Source organism: Melanerpes formicivorus, unplaced genomic scaffold (assembly GCF_026170545.1).
Source record: "Melanerpes formicivorus ecotype bairdi unplaced genomic scaffold, bMelFor1.0.p_v2 SCAF_3073, whole genome shotgun sequence".
In the NCBI taxonomy this organism is placed as follows: domain Eukaryota; kingdom Metazoa; phylum Chordata; class Aves; order Piciformes; family Picidae; genus Melanerpes; species Melanerpes formicivorus.
The window spans coordinates 1-21,059 of NW_027145424.1; the positions used below are offsets into that span (position 1 = coordinate 1).

At 64.3% G+C, this 21,059-nt stretch overlaps 1 protein-coding gene across 1 annotated transcript; it reads right to left on the reverse strand.

Annotated features, from left to right (window-relative positions):
- Positions 1–238: 238 nt before the first annotated feature.
- CLIP3 (CAP-Gly domain containing linker protein 3) lies at positions 239–19,810 on the reverse strand (the record flags this gene model as incomplete). The annotated part of the gene is made up of 10 exons (XM_068136725.1): positions 19,753–19,810; positions 15,477–15,627; positions 12,752–12,891; positions 10,658–10,751; positions 10,088–10,249; positions 8,180–8,298; positions 5,842–6,080; positions 2,842–2,977; positions 1,116–1,240; positions 239–368 (listed from the first exon to the last, which is right to left on the reverse strand). Coding segments are annotated over exons 2-10 (1,281 nt in total), but the record flags the coding sequence as incomplete, so codon positions are not given.
- Positions 19,811–21,059: the final 1,249 nt, after the last annotated feature.

Consider the following 21,059-nt stretch of genomic DNA (forward strand, 5'->3'; position numbering starts at 1 on the left):
CCAATGGGTCGGGGGTCCCAAGAAGGGTCCCATGGGGGGGGGGCTTCATGGGGGGGTCCCAATGGGTCAGGGGTCCCAAGGAGGGTTCCATAGGGGGGGGTCCCATGGGGGGGAGGGGGCTTTATGGGGGGGAGGTCCCAACGGGTCGGGGGTCCCCGGGGGGGGGGGGTTCTCTCGGTGGGAGGGGGGTGAGGGGGGTGGGGGGGGGTCCCCCGTGGCGCCCCCCACCCCTCCTTACCGGGGGCGAAGTCGGTGCGGCCGTAGAAGCGAGCCCGCCCCGGGCGCTGCCCGGCCACCAGCACCGCGTCCCCCGGGCGCCACCCTGCGGCCCTCCCGGTCCAGCCAGGCCCCGCCCCGCTTCCGCGAGGCTGAAAGGGGCGGGGTCACGGCGGGGCACGCCCCCCTCGGGGCGCTCCTCCCCCACCACCCCGCCCTCGAGGCACGCCCCCTCCCCCTCCGCCCTTCCCTGCCAGCCTCTGCCTCTCACCTCCCGGCCACGCCCCCCGCCTGGCCACGCCCCCACCCCGCCTGGCCACGCCCCCACCCTGCCCAGCCACGCCTCCCTCCTCCCCTCTCCCCCAGGTGCTGCCTCCCCCCCCCCCGTCAGGCCACTCCCCATCAAAAGCCCCCGCCCCCTCCCGGCCAGAACCACGCCCCCTGTTTTTTCCCCCACCCCCAACCCTTTCAAGCCCCACCCCCTGCCACGCCCCAGATCCCTCCCCCCCACCACCCCGGTCAGGCCACGCCCACCCAGCTGGCCTTGGCCCCCCCCCCTTAACCCCACCCTCCCAGGCCCCACCCCCCAGGAGTTGTCACAGGGGTGGGGCTTGGACAGGTCACGCCCCCCCCCCTTGGCCACGCCCCTGTGGGGACTGGGAGGGGCCAGGAGGAGTCTTGGGGTTTGGGTTGGGATCCAGGGGGGGTTGAGGGGGCTCAGGGGGGTCCAAGGGGGGTCCTGGTCTTTGGGGGGGTCCAGGGGGGCTCGGGGGGTTTCCTGGTGTTTGGGGGGGCTCAGGGGGGTCCAGGGGGGGTCCAGGTGTTTGGGGGGGCTCAGGGGGGTCCAGGGGGGGTCCTGGTGTTTGGGGGGGGCAGGGGGGCTCGGGGGGGGTCCTCACCTCTCTTGTCCTTGCGGGACTTGTGGGAGGCCTTGGCTGGGGCTTCCGGGGGGGCTCCGGGGGGGGGGAGGGGGCCGGAGGCTGCTCCTCGGCCTTGGAGATCTTCGAGACAGAGGCAAAGACACCTGGGGGGGGAGGGGGGAGACCAGTATGGACCAGTAAGGACCAGCAGGGCCCAGTCCAGCCCAGTATGGCCCAGCCCAGCCCAATCCAGTCCAGCTCAGTCCAGCTCAGTCCAACCCAGTCCAGCCCAATATGGCTCAGTCCAGCCCAGTATGGCCCAGTCCAACCCAGTCCAGCCCAGTATGGCGCAGTCCAGCCCAGTATGGCTCAGTCCAACCCAGTCCAGCCCAGTATGGCTCAGTCCAGCCCAATATGGTCCAGTCCCATCCAGTCCAGCCCAGTATAACCCAGTCCCACCCAGTCCAGCCCAGTATGGCTCAGTCCAACCCAGTCCAGCCAAGTATGGCTCAGTCCAGCCCAGTCCCAGCCCAGTATGGCTCAGTCCAGCCCAGTATGGCCCAGTCGAACCCAGTCCAGCCAAGTATGGCTCAGTCCAGCCCAGTATGGCCCAGTCCAACCCAGCCCAGCCCAGTATGGCCCAGTCCAGCCCAGTATGGCTCAGTCCAGCCCAATATGGTCCAGTCCCATCCAGTCCAGCCCAGTATAACCCAGTCCCACCCAGTCCAGCCCAGTATGGCCCAGTCCAGCCCAGTATGGTTCAGTCCAGCCCAGTATGGCTCAGTCCAGCCCAGCATGGTTCAGTCCAACCCAGTATGGCTCAGTCCAGCCCAATATGGCCCAGTCCCACCCAGTCCAACCCAGTATGACTCAGTCCAGCCCAGTATGGCCCAGTCCAACCCAGTCCAGCCCAGTATGGCTCAGTCCAGCCTAGTATGGCTCAGTCCAGCCTAGTATGGCTCAGTCCAGCCCAGTATAGCCCAGTCCAGCCCAGTATGGCTCAGTCCAGCCCAGTATAGCCCAGTCCAGCCCAGTATGGCTCAGTCCAGCCCCAGTATAGCCCAGTCCAGCCCAGTATGGCTCAGTCCAGCCCAATATGGCCCAGTCCAGCCCAGTATGGTTCAGTCCAGCCCAGTATGGCTCAGTCCAGCCCAGTATGGCTCAGTCCAGCCCAATATGGCCCAGTCCCACCCAGTCCAGCCCAATATGGTCCAGGTCCCATCCAGTCCAGCCCAGTATAACCCAGTCCCACCCAGTCCAGCCCAGTATGGCCCAGTCCAGCCCAGTATGGTTCAGTCCAGCCCAGTATGGCTCAGTCCAGCCCAGCATGGTTCAGTCCAACCCAGTATGGCTCAGTCCAGCCCAGTATAACCCAGTCCCACCCAGTCCAGCCCAGTATGGCTCAGTCCAGCCCAATATGGCTCAGTCCAGCCCCAGTCCAGCCCAGTATGGCTCAGTCCAGCCCAATATGGCCCAGTCCCATCCAGCCCAGCCCAGTATGGCTCAGTCCAGCCCAGCCCAGTATAGCCCAGTCCAGCCCAGCCCAGTCCCACCCCCCCTCCCTCCCCTCCCTCATAATGCAGGACCCCCAACTGCCCCCCCCCCCGCACCCCCCCCTTTCCAATGCCCTCTTGGCCCTCCCCTTCCCTCCCCAGGGAACCACCACTCCCATGGGGTCCCCCCTGCACCCAGAGGCCCCCAAAATCCCCTAAGGGGTTCCCCAAAGCCCTTTAGGGGGAGGGGGGGTGTCCCCCAAAGCCCTTACCCTGTTTGGGGGGGGCAGATGAAGTACCCGGACCCCTCCCACGCTGCCATCGTTCTTGCCCTCCGGCTCGTCCAGCTCCACCCCTGCCCACTGCCCACTGGCGAAGGCTGTGGTGCCACAGAACCTCAGGGTGCCCAACCTGGGACGGAGAACAGCCTTGGGGGGACCCCCTCCCGAACCCCCAAACCCCTCTGTGCAACCCAAAACCTCTCCCCTACCCCCCAAAACCCCTCTAGAACCTTCCCCCCCCCCGTGCCCAGCTCCATCCCTGCCCACTGGCAGAGGCTGTGGGGCCACAGAACCTCAGGGTGCCCACCTGGGATTGAGAACAGCCTTGGGGGGACCCCCTCCCGAACCCCCAAACCCCTCTGTGCACCCCAAAACCTCTCTGTGCACCCCAAAACCTCTTCCCTGCCCCCCAAACCCCCTCTCTCTGCACCCCCACATCACACTGGCATCAGCCCAGGGCTGCGCTGGGAGCTGCCTGCACCTCTGGGACACTCAGCACCCCCAAACCCCTCTCTGGGGACCCCCAAACCCCTTCTAGGGACCCCAAAGCCTCCTCTGTGCACCCCAAAACCCCTCTGTGCACCCCAACCCCCCACTTCACACCTCCAATACCCTCCCATCCTTCCCCCCACCAACCCCCCGGGGCTGCATCGGGAGCTGCCTGCACCTCTGGGACTCCCAGCACCCCCAAACGCCCTCTGTGCACTCCCAAACCCTTTCTAGGGACCCCAAAACCTCCTCTGTGCACCCCAAAACCTCTTCTGTGCACCCCAAAGCCCCTCTGTGCACCCCAACCCCCACTTCATACCTCTAATACCCTCCCATCCTTCCCCCCACCAACCCCCCGGGGCTGCATCGGGAGCTGCCTGCACCTCTCGGTCCTTCCTTAACCACTTCTTGCCCCCCAAAACCCCTCTCTAGGGACCCCCAAACCCCTTCTAGGGACCCCAAAACCACACCTAGGCACCCTTAAACCTCCTCTGTGCACCCCAACCCCCACTTCATACCTCCAATACCCTCCCATCCTTCCCCCCCACCCCACCCCCGGGGCTGCATCGGGAGCTGCCTGCACCTCCTGGATCCTTCCTTAACCACTTCTTGCCCCCCCAAACCCCTCTTTAGGGACCCCCAAGTACTTTCCAGGGACCCCCAAAACCCCTCTGTGCACCCCAAAACCCCTCTGTGCACCCCAACCCCCCCTCTTCAGACCTCTAATACCCTCCCATCCTTCCCCCACCCCACCCCCGGGGCTGCATCGGGAGCTGCCTGCACCTCTCGGATCCTTCCTTAACCACTTCTCGCCCCCCAAACACCTCTCTAGGGACCCCTAAACCCCTTCTAGGGACCCCAAAACCTCCTCTGTGCACCCCAAAGCCCCTCTGTGCACCCCAACCCCCACTTCAGACCTCCAATACCCTCCCATCCTTCCCCTACCCACCCCCGGGGCTGCATCGGGAGCTGCCTGCACCTCTCGGATCCTTCCTTAACCAATTCTTGCACCCCCAAACCCCTCTCTAGGGACCCCCAAACCCCTTCTAGGGACCCCAAAACCACACCTAGGTACTCCAAAACCTCCTCTGTGCACCCCAAAACCTCTTCTGTGCACCCCAACCCCCCACTTCAGACCTCTAATACCCTCCCATCCTTTTCCCCCACCCACCCCCGCGGCTGCATCGGGAGCTGCCTGCACCTCTGGGACTCCCAGCACCCCCAAACCCCCTCTCTAGGGACCCCCAAACCCCTTCTAGGGACCCCAAAACCACACCTAGGTACTCCAAAACCTCCTCTGTGCACCCCAAAACCTCCTCTGTGCACCCCAACCCCCAATTCATACCTCCAATACCCTCCCATCCTTCCCCTACCCACCCCCGGGGCTGCCTCGGGAGCTGCCTGCACCTTTGGGACTCGCAACACCCCCAAACCCCCTCTCTAGGGACCCCCAAGCACTTTCCAGGGACCCCCAAACCCCTCTGTGCACCCCAAAACCCCTCTGTGCACCCCACCCCCCCCACTTCAGACCTCCAATACCCTCCCAATCTTCCCCCACCCCACCCCCCGGGGCTGCATCGGGAGCTGCCTGCACCTCTCGGATCCTTCCTTAACCACTTCTTGCTCCCCCAAACCCCTCTCTAGGGACCCCCAAACCCCTTCTAGGGACCCCAAAACCACACCTAGGTACTCCAAAACCTCCTCTGTGCACCCCAAAGCCCCTCTGTGCACCCCAACCCCCCACTTCAGACCTCCAATACCCTCCCATCCTTCCCCCCACCCACCCCCCGGGGCTGCATCGGGAGCTGCCTGCACCACTCGGATCCTTCCTTAACCACTTCTTGCACCCCCAAACCCCTCTCTAGGGACCCCCAAGCACTTTCCAGGGACCCTCAAACCCCTCTGTGCAGCCCAAAGCCCCTCTGTGCCCCCCAAACCCCCACATTAGACCTCCAATACCCTCCCATCCTTCCCCCCCCCTACCCCCGGGGCTGCATCGGGAGCTGCCTGCACCTCTCGGATCCTTCCTTAACCACTTCTTGCCCCCCACAAACCCCTCTCTAGGGACCCCCAAACCCCTTCTAGGGACCCCAAAACCACACCTAGGTACTCCAAAACCTCCTCTGTGCACCCCAAAACCCCTCTGTGCACCCCAACCCCCCACTTTAGACCTCCAATACCCTCCCATCCTTCCCCTACCCACCCCCGGGGCTGCATCGGGAGCTGCCTGCACCTCTCGGATCCTTCCTTAACCACTTCTCGCCCCCCCAAACCCCTCTCTAGGGACCCCCAAGCACTTTCCAGGGACCCCAAAACCCCTCTGTGCACCCCAACCCCCCACTTCAGACCTCCAATACCCTCCCATCCTTTCCCCCACCCACCCCCGGGGCTGCTCCTCTCGCAGCCTCCCTCTCCCCCTTCCATCCCTCCCCTTGTTTTCTTTGGAGGGCTGGGGTGGGGGTCCCGGGGGGGGGTGGGTTCCAGCCCCTTCCCCCGCCCCAGACCTTGCCGCTGTCGAGGCGGACTCGGTCCCCTAGCTGCAGGCCGAGGCAGAGCAGCATGAGGTTGCCGGGGAGGTTGTCGTAGTTGGGGAGGGTGACGCGGGGCAGGCTGCAGCTCAGCGGCACCGCATCCAGCAGCAGCTGCCGCAGCTCCCTGGCCGCCAGCGCAGCCTCAGCCTTGTCCAGGGCCATGTCCGTGGGGTCCGGGACCACCTCGGCCGCCACCTGCCCCTTGCTGTTCTGCAGGGGGTGGGGGGCGAGGGGAAGGGGAGGGGGGGGAGAGGAGAGGAACGGGGAGGGTCGGGCAGGGGGAGGGGTGGGTGCCTCCCTCCGCGCCCTTCCGTGGTCCCTCTTGGACCTTTGTATCCTCCCCGAGCTCCTCCACGCCCCCACCGTGCCCCCACCGTGCCCCCACCGTGTCCCCTCCGTGCCCCACCGTGTCCCCCCTGTGCTCCTCCATGTCCCCTCCATGTCCCCACCGTGTCCCCTCCGTGCCCCACCGTGTCCCCTCCGTGCCCCACCGTGCTCCTCCCTGTCCCCCCTGTGCTCCTCCATGTCCCCTCCGTGCCCCCCCCGTGCTCCTCCGTGCCCCACCGTGCCCTCCCCGTGTCCCCTCCGTGCCCCCTCTGTGCCCCACCGTGCTCGTCCGTGCCCACCGTGCCCCCTCCGTGCCCCACCGTGCTCCTCCATGTCCCCTCCGTGCCCCCCCCCGTGCTCCTCCGTGCCCCACCGTGCCCACCGTGGCCCCTCCGTGCCCCACCGTGCCCCCACCGTGCTCCTCCATGTCCCCTCCGTGCCCCACCGTGTCCCCACCGTGTCCCCTCCGTGCTCGTCCGTGCCCCCCCGTGCCCCCACCGTGTCCCCCCCGTGCCCACCGTGTCCCCTCCCGGTGCTCCTCCGTGCCCACCGTGGCCCCTCCGTGCCCCCACCGTGCTCCTCCATGCCCACCGTGTCCCCCCCCCGTGCCCATCGTGTCCCCTCCGTGCCCCTCCATGTCCCCTCCGTGCCCCCCCCCGTGCTCCTCCGTGCCCACCGTGTCCCCTCCGTGCCCCCCCGTGCTCCTCCATGTCCCCTCCGTGCCCACCGTGGCCCCTCCGTGCCCCCCCTGTGCCCACCGTGCTCCCACTGCCCTCCCGGTGCCCTCCCAGTCCCCTCTGTGCCCCCACCCCCCACCCCCGTGCTCCTCCGTGCCCACCGGGTCCCCCCCCATGCCCTTCTGTGCCCCCAAAGCCCCTCCATGCTCCCACATCCCCTCCCACTGCCCTCCCACTGCCCTCCCAGTGCCCTCCTTGTGCCTCCCAGTGCCCTCCCCGTGCTCCCCGTGCCCACCCAGTGCCCTCCCAGTGCCTCCCGCTGCTCCCAGTGCCTCCCAGCACCCTCCCGGTGCCCTCCCAGTGCCTCCCACTGCCCTCCCGGCGCCCACCCAGTGCCCTCCCAGTGCTCCCAGTGCCCTCCCAGCACCCTCCCAGACCCCTCCCGGTCCCCTCCCGATGCCTCCCAGTGCCTCCCAGTCCCCTCCCGGTGCCCACCCAGTGCCCTCCCGGTGCCTCCCGGTGCTCCCAGTGCCTCCTGGTGCCCTCCCAGTCCCCTCCCGGTACTCCCAGTGCCCTCCCCGTGCCCTCCCCGTGCCCTCCCGGTCCCCTCCCGATGCCTCCCAGTGCTCCCACTGCCCTCCCAGTGCCTCCCGATGCCTCCCAGTGCTCCCAGTGCCCTCCCGGTGCCTCCCACTGCCCTCCCAGTCCTCTCCCGGTCCCCTCCCGATGCCTCCCAGTGCTCCCAGCGCCCTCCCAGTTCCCTTCCAGTGCTCCCAGTGCCCTCCCAGTGCTCCCAGTGCCCACCCAGTGCCCTCCCAGTGCTCCCAGTGCCCTCCCGGTGCCCTCCCACTGCACTCCCAGTGCCCTCCTTGTGCCTCCCAGACCCCTCCCGGTCCCCTCCCGATGCCTCCCAGTGCTCCCAGTGCCCTCCCAGTGCCCTCCCCGTGCCCTCCCACTGCCCTCCCAGTGCCCTCCTTGTGCCTCCCGGTGCTCCCAGTGCCTCCCGGTGCCCTCCCAGTGCCCTCCCAGCACCTCCCAGTGCCTCCCACTGCCCTCCCAGTGCCTCCCGGTGCTCCCAGTGCCCTCCCAGTCCCCTCCCGATGCCTCCCAGTGCCTCCCAGCACCCTCCCAGTGCCTCCCAGTCCCCTCCCGATGCCTCCCAGCGCCCCCAGCGCCCTCCCAGTCCCCTCCCGGTGCCTCCAGCGCCCTCCCCCCCCCCTCCCCCGTCCCAGCGCCCTCCCAGTCCCCTCCCGGTGCCTCCAGCGCCCTCCCCCCCCCTCCCCCGTCCCAGCGCCCTGCCGGTACCCGGAGGGCAGGGTCGGCGCCGTGCTCCAGCAGGCAGCGCACAGCCCCCAGGCAGAGGTTGGAGGCAGCGATGTGCAGGGCGGTGCCGTGGCTGAAGTCGCTGCAGGTCGAGTGCAGCACTGCAGGGGGACACTGAGGCACGGCCCCCCCCGAAACGCGGGGGGCAGGGGAGGGGGACCCCCCCTCCCCGACCTGCACACCCCCCCCCCCTCCCCGGACCCCCCCCCCCCAAGCCTTTTGAAACCTTGGGGGCTCTGATTTGTAGCCTGAGCCTCGGGAGAGCCCCCCCTGGGGGGGACCCCAAAGTTCTTCGCCAGGGGCACCCCAAGGTCCCTCTCCCAGGGGACCCCAAGGTCCTTTCCCAGGGGACCCCTAGATTCCTTCTCAGGAGACCCCCAACCTCCTTATCCCACTCCCAGGGGACCCCAAGATTCATTCCCAGGGGACCCCAACCTCCTTATCCCACTCCCAGGGGACCCCAAGATTCATTCCCAGGGGACCCCAACCTCCTTGTCCCACTCCCAGGGGACCCCAAGGTTCATTCCCAGGGGACCCCAATCTCTTTGTCCACCTCTTAGGGGACCCCCAAGGTCCCATCCCTGGGTACCTCAAGGTCTCACTCCAAGGGGACCCCAAGCTTCATTCCCAGGGGACCCCAAGATTCATTCCCAGGGGACCCCAACCTCCTTGTCCCACTCTCAGGGGACCCCAAGATTCATTCCCAGGGGACCCCAAGGTTCATTCCCAGGGGACCCCAATCTCTTTGTCCACCTCTTAGGGGACCCCCCAAGGTCCCATCCCTGGGTACCTCAAGGTCTCACTCCCAGGGGACCCCAACCTCTTTATCCCACTCCCAGGGACCCCCAAGATTCATTCCCAGGGGGCCTCAAGATTCATTCCCAGGGGACCCCAACCTCTTTATCCCACTCCCAGGGGACCCCAAGGTTCATTCCCAGGGGACCCCAACCTCCTTACCCCACTCCCAGGGGACCCCAAGGTTCATTCCCAGGGGACCCCAACCTCTTTATCCCACTCCCAGGGGACCCCAAGGTTCATTCCCAGGGGACCCCAACCTCTTTATCCCACTCCCAGGGGACCCCAAGGTTCATTCCCAGGGGACCCCAACCTCCTTATCCCACTCCCAGGGGACCCCAAGGTTCATTCCCAGGGGACCCCAACCTCCTTATCCCACTCCTAGGGGACCCCAAGGTCCTTTCCCAGGGGACCCCAATCTCATTGTCCACCTCTTAGGGGACCCCCAAGGTCCTATCCCTGGGTACCTCAAGGTCTCACTCCCAGGGGACCCCAATGTCCTATCCCAGGGGACCCCCAGATTCCTCCTCAGGGGACCCCAAGGTCCTTTCCCAGAGGACCCCAAGGTTCATTCCCAGGGGACCCCAATCTCATTGTCCACCTCTTAGGGGACCCCCAAGGTCCCATCCCTGGGTACCTCAAGGTCTCACTCCCAGGGGACCCCAACCTCCTTGTCCCACTACCAGGGGCCCCCAAGATTCATTCCCAGGGGGCCTCAAGGTTCATTCCCAGGGGACCCCAACCTCCTTATCCCACTCCCAGGGGCCCCCAAGATTCATTCCCAGGGGACCCCAACCTCTTTATCCCACTACCAGGGACCCCCAAGATTCATTCCCAGGGGGCCTCAAGGTTCATTCCCAGGGGACCCCAACCTCCTTATCCCACTCCCAGGGGCCCCCAAGATTCATTCCCAGGGGACCCCAACCTCTTTATCCCACTCCCAGGGGACCCCAAGATTCATTCCCAGGGGACCCCAACCTCCTTATCCCACTCCCAGGGGACCCCAAGGTTCACTCCCAGGGGACCCCAACCTCCTTGCCCAGCTCCTAGGTGAAGACCCCCACCCCCCTTCCCCCCCCCCCCGCGCTGTGTCACCTCGGGGGGCGGCAGCCCGCAGCAGGGTGCGGATCAGCTCCGGGACGTCGAAGTAGGCAGCGTAGTGCAGGGCGTTCATGTGGGTCCAGCGGCTGCGCAGCGCCACGTCGCCCCCTAGCGCCAGCAGCCGAGTCGACAGCCGCACGGCGGCCGCGGGGTCCCCTGCGTGGGGCGGGAGGGGGAGAGCTGGCACCGGGGGAGGGACACCCCGGGGGGGGGGCGGGGTGGGGGTGGGGGTGGGGGGAGCCCCTCCCGTCCCTGTGGGCGCACGGCGGCCACGGCGCCCCCCCGGCACGGGCGGGAGGGGGACCGGGGAACGGCGGCACCGGGGTGGGGTGGGGACCCGGGGGCCTGGGGACTCTGGGACCCTTCCCCCGGTCCGTGCGGCTCCAGCGGCTGCGCAGCGCCACGGGCTCCCCCTAGCGGCGGCAGGCGAGGCGACAGCCGCACGGCGGCCGCGGGGTCCCCTGCTGGGTGGCACCGGGGAAGGGACACCGGAGGGAGTAAGGGGGGGGGGGGGAGGGGGAACCTGGGGGTCACACGGGGGACCCTCCCCCCCAGCCCACGCACCCACGCCGTGGGCCCCGGCCTTGCAGGCGTAGTGCAGCAGGGTCATGTCCGTCAGCCCATCCCGGTCGTTGACGTGGCAGCCGCGGCGCAGGATCTGCCCCGGGAGGGGGAGAGCAGGCACAAGGCTCTTACACACTGGTTACACACTGGTTACACACAGCTTGCACCCCGGGTTCACACTGGTTACACACTGGTTACACACTGGTTACACACAGCTTGCACCCCGGGTTCACACTGGTTACACACTGGTTACACACTGGTTTAACACTGGTTACACACAGCTTGCACCCCGAGTTCACACTTGTTACACACTGGTTACACACAGCTTGCAAACCGGGTTCACACTGGTTACACACTGGTTACACACTGGTTACACATTGGTTACACACAGCTTGCACCCCGAGTTCACACTTGTTACACACTGGTTACACACAGCTTGCACCCCGGTTTCACACTGGTTACACACTGGTTACACACTGGTTTAACACTGGTTACACACAGCTTGCACCCCGAGTTCACACTGGTTACACACTGGTTACACACTGGTTACACACAGCTTGCAAACCGGGTTCACACTGGTTACACACTGGTTACACACTGGTTACACATTGGTTACACACAGCTTGCACCCCGAGTTCACACTTGTTACACACTGGTTACACACAGCTTGCACCCCGGTTTCACACTGGTTACACACTGGTTACACACAGCTTGCACCCCGAGTTCACACTGGTTACACACTGGTTACACACTGGTTACACACAGCTTGCACCCCAGTTACACACTGGTTACACACAGGTTTAACACTGGTTACACTCTGGTTACACACAGCTTGCACCGCAGTTACACACTGGTTACACACTGGTTACACACAGCTTGCACCCCAGTTTCACACTGGTTACACACAGCTTACACACAGGTTTAACACTGGTTACACACAGCTTACACACAGCTTGCACCCCGAGTTCACACTGGTTACACACTGGTTACACCCCGGGTTCACACTGGTTACACACTGGTTACACACTGGTTACACCCCGGGTTCACACTGGTTACACACAGCTTACACACAGGTTTAACACTGGTTACACACTAGTTGGTTACACACTAGTTACACACAGCTTGCACCCCAGTTACACCCCGGTTACACACAGCTTGCACCGCGATTACACACAGCTTGCACCCTGATTACACACTGGTTACACCCCAGTTACACACTAGTTACACACAGCTTGCACCCCAGTTGCACCCCGGTTACACACAGCTTGCACCCCAATTACACACAGCTTGCACCCCAGTTACACACAGGTTACACACAGCTTGCACCCCAATTACACACTGCTTTCACCCCAGTATACACCCCAGTTTCACGCTGGTTACAGACCTGTTACACCCCAATTACACACTGACTACACACTGGTTACACCCCAGTCACACACCGGTTACACATTGGCTGCAGCCCAGTTACACACAGGGTTACACAGCAGTTACACCCCAGTTACACCTCAGTTTCACACTGGTTACACCCCAGTTCCACACTGGTTACACACAGGTTACACAGCAGTTACACCCCAGTTACACCTCAGTTTCACACTGGTTACACCCCAGTTACACACTGGTTACACAGCAGTCACACACCGGTCACACATTGGCTGCACCCCAGTTACACACAGGGTTACACAGCAGTTACACCCCAATTACACCTCAGTTTCACCCCAGTTCCACACTGCTTTCACCCCAGTTACACCCCAGTTCCACGCTGGTTACAGACCTGTTACACCCCAATTACACACTGACTACACACTGGTTACACCCCAGTCACACACTGGTTACACCTTGGCTGCACCCCAGTTACACACTGGTTAAACCCCAGTTTCACACCACTTACACACTGGTTACACCCCAGTTACACCCCAGCTACACCCCAGTTACACCCAGGTTACACCCAGGTTACACCACTCCCTTTCCAGTGCCCTCCCAGTGCCCTCCCATTCCCCTCCCATTCCCCTCCCATTCCCCTCCCAGTCCCCTCCCACTCCTCCCAGTCCCCTCCCAGCGCCCCCTGGCGCCCCCTGGCGCCCCCCCGGGCCTGACCTCGTTGCCGATGAGGTCGACGTTGTGCTGGACCTGCGGCACCCACTGGCGGAGGATGGCGAAGAGCTGGGGGACGCTGGTGCGGGGGTCCAGCAGGATCTCCCTGCAGGCGGCGTCGTTGGGGTCGAAGAAGGTGAAGGCTGGGGGGGGGGGAGGGGAGGGGAGGGGAGAGGAAGGGACAGACAGGTCAGGGGGATCCCCCCCTCCCCCGTGGAGAGAGAGGGGGGGGACACAGAGGGGGATGAAAGAGGGGGACACACAAGAGGGGTAGATAGAGAGGGGATAAAAGAGGGGGGGGGGACACAAAAGAGGGGGTACAAGAGGGGGGATAAAAGAGGGGGGACACAAAAGATGGGGACACAGAGAGGGGATAAAAGAGGGGGGACAAAAGGGGGGACACAGAGAGGGGATAAAAGGGGGGGGACACAAAATAAGGGGACACAGAGTGGGAAAAAGAGGGGGAACACAAAAGAGAAGGACACAGAAGGGGAATAAAAGAAGGGGGAAACAAAAGAGGGGGACACAAGGGGGGACACACAAAATAAGGGGACACAGAAGGGGGATAAAAGAGGGGGGGACACAAAAGATGGGGACACAGAGAGGGAATAAAAGGGGGGGGACACAAAATAAGGGGATACAGAGAGGGGATAAAAGAGGGGGGACACAAAAGAGGGGACACAGAAGGGGGATAAAAGAGGGGGGGACACAAAAGAGGGGGACACAGAGTGGGAAAAAGAGTGGGACACAAAAGAGGGGGACACAGAGAGGGGACAAAAGAGGGGGGACACAAAAGATGGGGACACAGAGGGGGGATAAAAGGGGGGGACAAAATAAGGGGACAGAAGGGGGATAAAAGAGGGGGGACACAAAATAAGGGGATACAGAGAGGGGATAAAAGAGGGGGGACACAAAATAAGGGGACACAGAGGGGGGATAAAAGGGGGGGGACAAAATAAGGGGACACAGAAGGGGGATAAAAGAGGGGGACACAAAATAAGGGGATACAGAGAGGGGATAAAAGAGGGGGGACACAAAAGAGGGGAGACAGAAGGGGGATAAAAGGGGGGGGGACACAAAAGAGGGGGACACAGAGTGGGAAAAAGAGGGGGAACACAAGAGAAAGACACAGAAGGGGGATAAAAGAAGGGGGACACAAAAGAGGGGGTACAAGAGGAGGGACACAAAAGAGGGGGGGACACAGAGTGGCAAAAAGAGTGGGACACAAAAGAGGGGGACACAGAGAGGGGACAAAAGAGGGGGGACACAAAAGAGGGGGGATAAAAGAGGGGGGACACAGAGGGGGGACACAAAAGATGGGGGCACAGAGGGGGGATAAAAGGGGGGGGACACAAAATAAGGGGACACAGAAGGGGGATAAAAGAGGGGGGACACAAAAGGGTGGGACACAGAGAGGGGATAAAAGAGGGAGACAAAATAGGGGGACACAGAGAGGGGACAAAAGAGGGGGGACACAAAAGGGGGGGCACAGAGTGGGGACAAAAGAGGGGGGGACAGAGTGGGAAAGCAGAGGGGGACACACAAAGGGGGGGGACACAAAAGAGGGGGACACAGAGTGGGACACAAAAGAGGGGGACACAGAGGGGGACACAAAAGAGGGGGACAGAGAGGGGGGTAGCACAAGCTTGCTTTAGGCAGCAGAGAAGCTACTCAAGGTGGGGGGTGGTCCCCAGGGGGGTCTCTGCCCCCCTAGGGGGGTCCCTGTGCCCATGGGGGGGGTCCCTGTCTCCATGAGTGGGGGTCTCTGCCCCCCTAGGGGGTCCCTGTCCCCATGGGTGGGGGTTTCCTGCCCCCCTAGGGGGTCTCTGTCCCCATGGGTGGGGGTCTCTGCCCCCCTAGGGAGTCCCTGTCCCCATGGGTGGGGGTCTCTGCCCCCCTAGGGGGTCCCTGTCCCCATGGGTGGGGGTCCCTGTGCCCATGGGGGGGTCCCTGTCCCCATGGGTGGGGGTCTCTGCCCCCCTAGGAGGGGGTCCCTGTGCCCATGGGGGGGTCCCTGTCCCCATGGGTGGGGGTCTCTGCCCCCCTAGGGGGTCCCTGTCCCCATGAGTGGGGGTCTCTGCCCCCCTAGGAGGGGTCCCTGTGCCCATGGGTGGGGGTCCCTGTCCCCATGAGTGGGGGGTCCCTGTGCCCATGGGTGGGGGGTCCCTGTCCCCATGAGTGGGGGTCTCTGCCCCCCTAGGGGGGGTCCCTGTGCCCATGGGGGGGGGTCTCTGCCCCCCTAGGGGGTCCCTGTCCCCATGGGTGGGGGTCCCTGTCCCCATGGGTGGGGGGTCCCTGTGCCCATGGTGGGGTCCCTGTCCCCATGGGTGGGGGACCTGTGCCCATGGGTGGGGGTCTCTGCCCCCCTAGGGGGTCCCTGTCCCCATGGGTGGGGGGTCCCTGTGCCCATGGGTGGGGGTCTCTGCCCCCCTAGGGGGTCCCTGTCCCCATGGGTGGGGGTCTCTGCCCCCCTAGGAGGGGTCCCTGTCCCCATGGGGGGGGTCCCTGTCCCCATGGGTGGGGGTCCCTGTGCCCATGGGTGGGGGTCTCTGCCCCCCTAGGGGGTCCCTGTGCCCATGGAGGGGGGGGGTGATCCCTGTGCCCCTCTGGGGGAGGGTCTCTGTGACAAAGGGGGGGGGGGGGGTCGGGTCCCTGCTGGGGGGGTCCCCGGGGGTCGGTGGCACTGGGGGGGTCGGAGGGGGGGGGGTCGGGGGGTCGGGGGTCTCACCGTAGTCCTTGGGCAGGGGCGCAGGGGCCGCTGGGTGCACCACAGGCTTCTGGCGCCGCTCCGGGACGGGGCTGGGGGGGTCCGGGAGCGGCGCCCCCCCGGCCGGGGCCTCCCCCGCGCCGCGCTCCTTGGTCATGGCAGCGGCGGCCGCCTGGGGGCAGCAGAGAGCAGGGTGAGGAGGGAGGCCGGGATGGGAGAGAGGGATGGGAATGGGGAGAGCGGGATAGGGAGACTGGGATGGGGAGAGGGAGACTGGGATGGGGATACGGGATGGGGAGAGTGGGATGGGGATACTGGGATGGGAATTGGGATACTGGGATGGGAATGAGGACACTGGGATAGGGATAACTAGGATGGGGACAAGGATACTGGGATGGGTTTACTGGGATGGAAATGAGGACACTGGGATAGGGATACTGGGATGGGAGACTGGGAGACTGGGATGGAGTTACTGGGATGGGAATGAAGACACTGGGTTAGGGATACTGGGATGGGGACAAGGATACTGGGATAAGGATACTGGGATGGAGATACCAGGATGGGGATACTGGGATGGGAGACTGGGATGGAGATGCTGGGATGAGGATACTGGGATGGGGATACTGGGATAGTGGGATGGGGATACTGGGATGGGGATACTGGGATAGTGGGATGGGGATACTGGGATGGGAGACTGGGATGGGGTTACTGGTATGGGGATAGTGGGATGGGGATACTGGGATGGGAATGAGGACACTGGGATAGGGATACTGGGATGGAGATGCTGGGATGAGGATACTGGGATGGGGATACTGGGATGGGGATACTGGGATGGGAGACTGGGATACTGGGATAGGAATGAGGACACTGGGATAGGGATTCTAGGATGGGGATACTGGGATTGGAATGAGGACACTGGGATAGGGATACTGGGATGGGGATGCTGGGATGAGGAGACTGGGATAGTGGGATGGGGATATTGGGATGGGAGACTGGGATACTGGGATAGGAATGAGGACACTGGGATAGGGATAACTGGGATGGGAATTGGGATACTGGGATGAGGATAAGGACACTGGGATGAGGACACTGGGATAAGGATACTGGGATGGAGATACCAGGATGGGAATACTGGGATGGGAATGGGGAGACTGGGATAGGGATAACTGGGATGGGAATGAAGACACTGGGATTGGGATAACTGGGATGGGGATACTGGGATGGGACTGGGGAGACTGGGATGGGAAGCTGGGATGGGGATACCGGGATGGGAGACTGGGATAGGAATGAGGACACTGGGATAGGGATAACTGGGATGGGGAGACTGGGATAGTGGGATGGGGAGACTGGGATGGGGTTACTGGGATGGGAGACTGGGATAGGAATGAGGACACTGGGATGGAGATACCAGGATGGGAATACTGGGATGGGAATGGGGAGACTGGGATAGGGATACCAGGATGGGAGACTGGGATACTGGGATACTGGGATAGGAATGAGGACACTGGGATAGGGATAACTGGGATGGGAATTGGGATACTGGGATAGGGTTACTGGGATGGAAATAAGGACACTGGGATAGGGAGACTGGGATGGAGTTACTGGGATGGGAATGAAGACACTGGGTTAGGGATACTGGGATGGGGACAAGGATACTGGGATAAGGATACTGGGATGGAGATACCAGGATGGGAATACTGGGATGGGAACCTGGGATGGGGATACTGGGATGGGAGACTGGGATACTGGGATAGGAATGAGGACACTGGGATAGGGATAACTGGGATGGGAATTGGGATACTGGGATGAGGAGACTGGGATGGAGATGCTGGGATGAGGATACTGGGATAGTGGGATGGGGATACTGGGATGGGAGACTGGGAGGACTGGGATAGGAATGAGGAGACTGGGATAGGGATACTGGGATGGGGACAAGGATACTGGGATAGGGATAAGGATACTGGGATGGAGATACCAGGATGGGGATACTGGGATGGGAGACTGGGATACTGGGATAGGAATGAGGACACTGGGATAGGGATAACTGGGATGGGGATATGGGATGAGGATACTGGGATGGGGAGACTGGGATGGGGTTACTGGGATGCAAATGAGGACACTGGGATAGGGAGACTGGGATGGGAGACTGGGAGACTGGGATAGGAATGAGGACACTGGGACAGGGATATTGGGATGGAGACAGTGGGATAGGAATTGGGACAGTGGGATGGGGCTACTGGGATGGAGGTGAGGGGACTGGGATGCAGACACTGGGATAGGGATACTGGGATGGGGATAAGGACACAGGGATGGGGATGTTGGGATGGAGATAGTGGGATGGGAATTGGGATACTGGGATAGGGATACTGGGATGGGAGTGGGGATACTGGGATGGGGAGGGAGCTACTGGGATGGGGAGTGAAGGTATCCTGGAGGTTATCCAGGAATGGGGACTGGGCTGGGGATGGGAATGCTGGTGGGGGTCTGGGATCAGGGTGAGGATGCTGGGATGGGAGCTGTGGGGGTGCTGGGATGGGGATCCTGGAGCAGGGATGCTGGGATGGGGACCAGGGTGGGGATGCTGGGATGGGAATCCTGGAGCAGGGATGCTGGGATGGGGGACCAGGGTGGGGATGCTGGGATGGGGATCCTGGAGCAGGGATGCTGGGATGGGAGCTGTGGGGGTGCTGGGATGGGGATCCTGGAGCAGGGATGCTGGGATGGGGATCCTGGAGCAGGGATGCTGGGCTGGGGACCAGGGTGGGGATGCTGGGATGGGGATCCTGGAGCAGGGATGCTGGGATGGGAATCCTGGAGCAGGGATGCTGGGATGGGAGCTGTGGGGGTGCTGGGATGGGGATCCTGGAGCAGGGATGCTGGGATGGGGATCCTGGAGCAGGGATGCTGGGATGGGAGCTGTGGGGGGTGCTGGGATGGGAATCCTGGAGCAGGGATGCTGGGATGGGGGACCAGGGTGGGGATGCTGGGATGGGGATCCTGGAGCAGGGATGCTGGGCTGGGGACCGGGGTGGGGATGCTGGGATGGGGATCCTGGAGCAGGGATGCTGGGATGGGAATCCTGGAGCAGGGATGCTGGGATGGGAGCTGTGGGGGTGCTGGGATGGGGATCCTGGAGCAGGGATGCTGGGATGGGGATCCTGGGAGCAGGGATGCTGGGATGGGAGCTGTGGGGGTGCTGGGATGGGGATCCTGAGCAGGGATGCTGGGATGGGGATCCTGGAGCAGGGATGCTGGGCTGGGGACCAGGGTGGGGATGCTGGGATGGGGGATCCTGGAGCAGGGATGCTGGGATGGGAATCCTGGAGCAGGGATGCTGGGCTGGGAGCTGTGGGGATGCTGGGATGGGAATCCTGGAGCAGGGATGCTGGGATGGGGAGCTGTGGGGATGCTGGGATGGGAATCCTGGAGCAGGGATGCTGGGATGGGAGCTGTGGGGGTGCTGGGATGGGGATCCTGGAGCAGGGATGCTGGGATGGGGACCGGGGTGGGGATGCTGGGATGGGGGATCCTGGAGCAGGGGATGCTGGGATGGGGATCCTGGAGCAGGGATGCGTGGGATGGGAACGGGGAACCGAGGTGTGGGGGATGCTGGGAGGGGAGGGGGGACCTGGGATGAGGAGGGGGATGCTGAGGTGGGAATTCCGGTGCGGGAATCCCGGGGAGAGGGAACTGGGATCGGGAGGGAGAGGTGGGGGGGGGGGGGGGGGGAAGGGAATCGTGGGGTGGGGATACCGGGAAGGGGATGCTGGGATGGGGGGGACTCGGGGAGCAGGATGCAGGGGGAGAGGTTGGGAAGCCTGGAGCAGGGAGGATGGGAGGGGGACCGGGAAGGGGGGGATGGGGAGAGCGGGAAGGGGGGATGGGGAGAGCGGGGAGGGGGGGATGGGGAGAGCGGGAGGGGGGGATGGGGAGACCGGGAGGGGAGGATTCTGGAGCAGGGATGCTGGGATGGGGATGGAGATTCCGGGATGAGGCTGGGAATGCTGGGACGGGGACCGGGAGGGGGATACCGGGAGGGGGGGGAGGGGGATACCGGCGCCGGGAAGGCCGGGATGGGCCCCGGGATGCGGCTGGGGAGGGGGAGGAAGGGAGGGGGCAGGGACCTGGGGCCGAACGCAGCGAGAAGGAACCGGAGAGAGGAAAAGGAAGGGAGGGAAGGCGGAGGGGGGAGGGGGGGAGGGGGTCTCGGTTCCAGTCCCGGTTCTCCCCCCCCCCCTCCACCCCCGGTACATCCCCGGTCCTCCCCCTCCCTTTCCCCCCCCCCCCGTTTCGGTACCTGCTGGGGACGCGCCCGGCGCTGGGCGGGGAGCGGCGCACGCGCGAGCGGAGCGGGGGGCGGGGACCGGGGGGGGGGGGAGGGGGAGGGGGAGGGGGGAGGGGGGAGGGAGGGGGAAAGGGAGAGAGTGAGGCGGGGGGGGGGAGGATAGAGAGGGGAGGGGATGGGGGGGATGGAGAGGGGGTAGAAAAGGGGGGGGAGGGAGGGGATGGGATGGGGGGAGACCGGGGGGGGGATAGAGAGGGGGAGATGGGGAGGGGATGGGGGGGGGGGAGATAGAGGGGGGGGATATAGAGGGGAGATGGGGAGGGGATGGGGGGGGGGATAGAGAGGGGGGTAGAAAGGGGGAAGGGAAGGGAAGGGAGGGGATGGGATGGGGGGAGACCGGGGGGGGATAGAGAGGGGGAGATGGGGGAGGGGATGGGGGGGGGGAGATAGATGGGGGGGATATAGAGGGGAGATGGGGAGGGGGCTGGGGGGGGGGATAGAGAGGGGGTAGAAAGGGGGAAGGGAAGGGAGGGGATGGGATGGGGGGGAGACCGGGGGGAGACCAGGGGGGGATAGAGAGAAGGGAGACCGTGGGGGGGGGATAGAGAGGAGGTAGAGAGGGGGGAGGGAGGGGATGCAGGGAGAGACCAGGGGGGGATAGAGAGGGGGGGAGACCGAGGGGGGGGGGGATAGAGAGGGGAGATGGGGAGGGGGTAGGGGATGGGGGAAAGAGAGAGGAGGTAGAAGGGGGGGAGGGAGAGGATGGGGGGGAGACCGGGGGGGATAGAGAGGGGGAGGACCGGGGGGGGGATATAGAGAGGGGGGTAGAAAGGGGGGGAGGGAGGGGAGAGGGGAGATAGGGAGGGGATGGGGGGAGGATAGAGAGGGGGGTAGAAGGGGGAAGGGAGGGGATGGGGGGAGACCGGGGGGGGATAGGGGGGGGATAGAGAGAAGGGAGACCGTGGGGGGGATAGAGAGGAGGTAGAAAGGGGGGGAGGGAGGGGACGCAGGGACAGACCAGGGGGGGATAGAGAGGGGGGGAGACCGGGGGGGGGGGTGGGGGGGGGGGAACTGGGGGGGGATATAGAGGAGAGATGGGGAGGGGGGGATAGAGAGGGGGTAGAAAAGGGGGAGGGAGGGGATGGGGGGAGACTGGGGGGGGACATAGAGGGGGGAGACCGGGGGGGGTGGATAGAGAGGGGAGATGGGGAGGGGGGAGGGGATGGGGGGGGGATAGAGAGGGGGTAGAAGGGGGGAGGGAGAGGATGGGGGGAGACCAGGGGGGATAGAGAGAAGGGAGATCGGGGGGGGGGGGGATA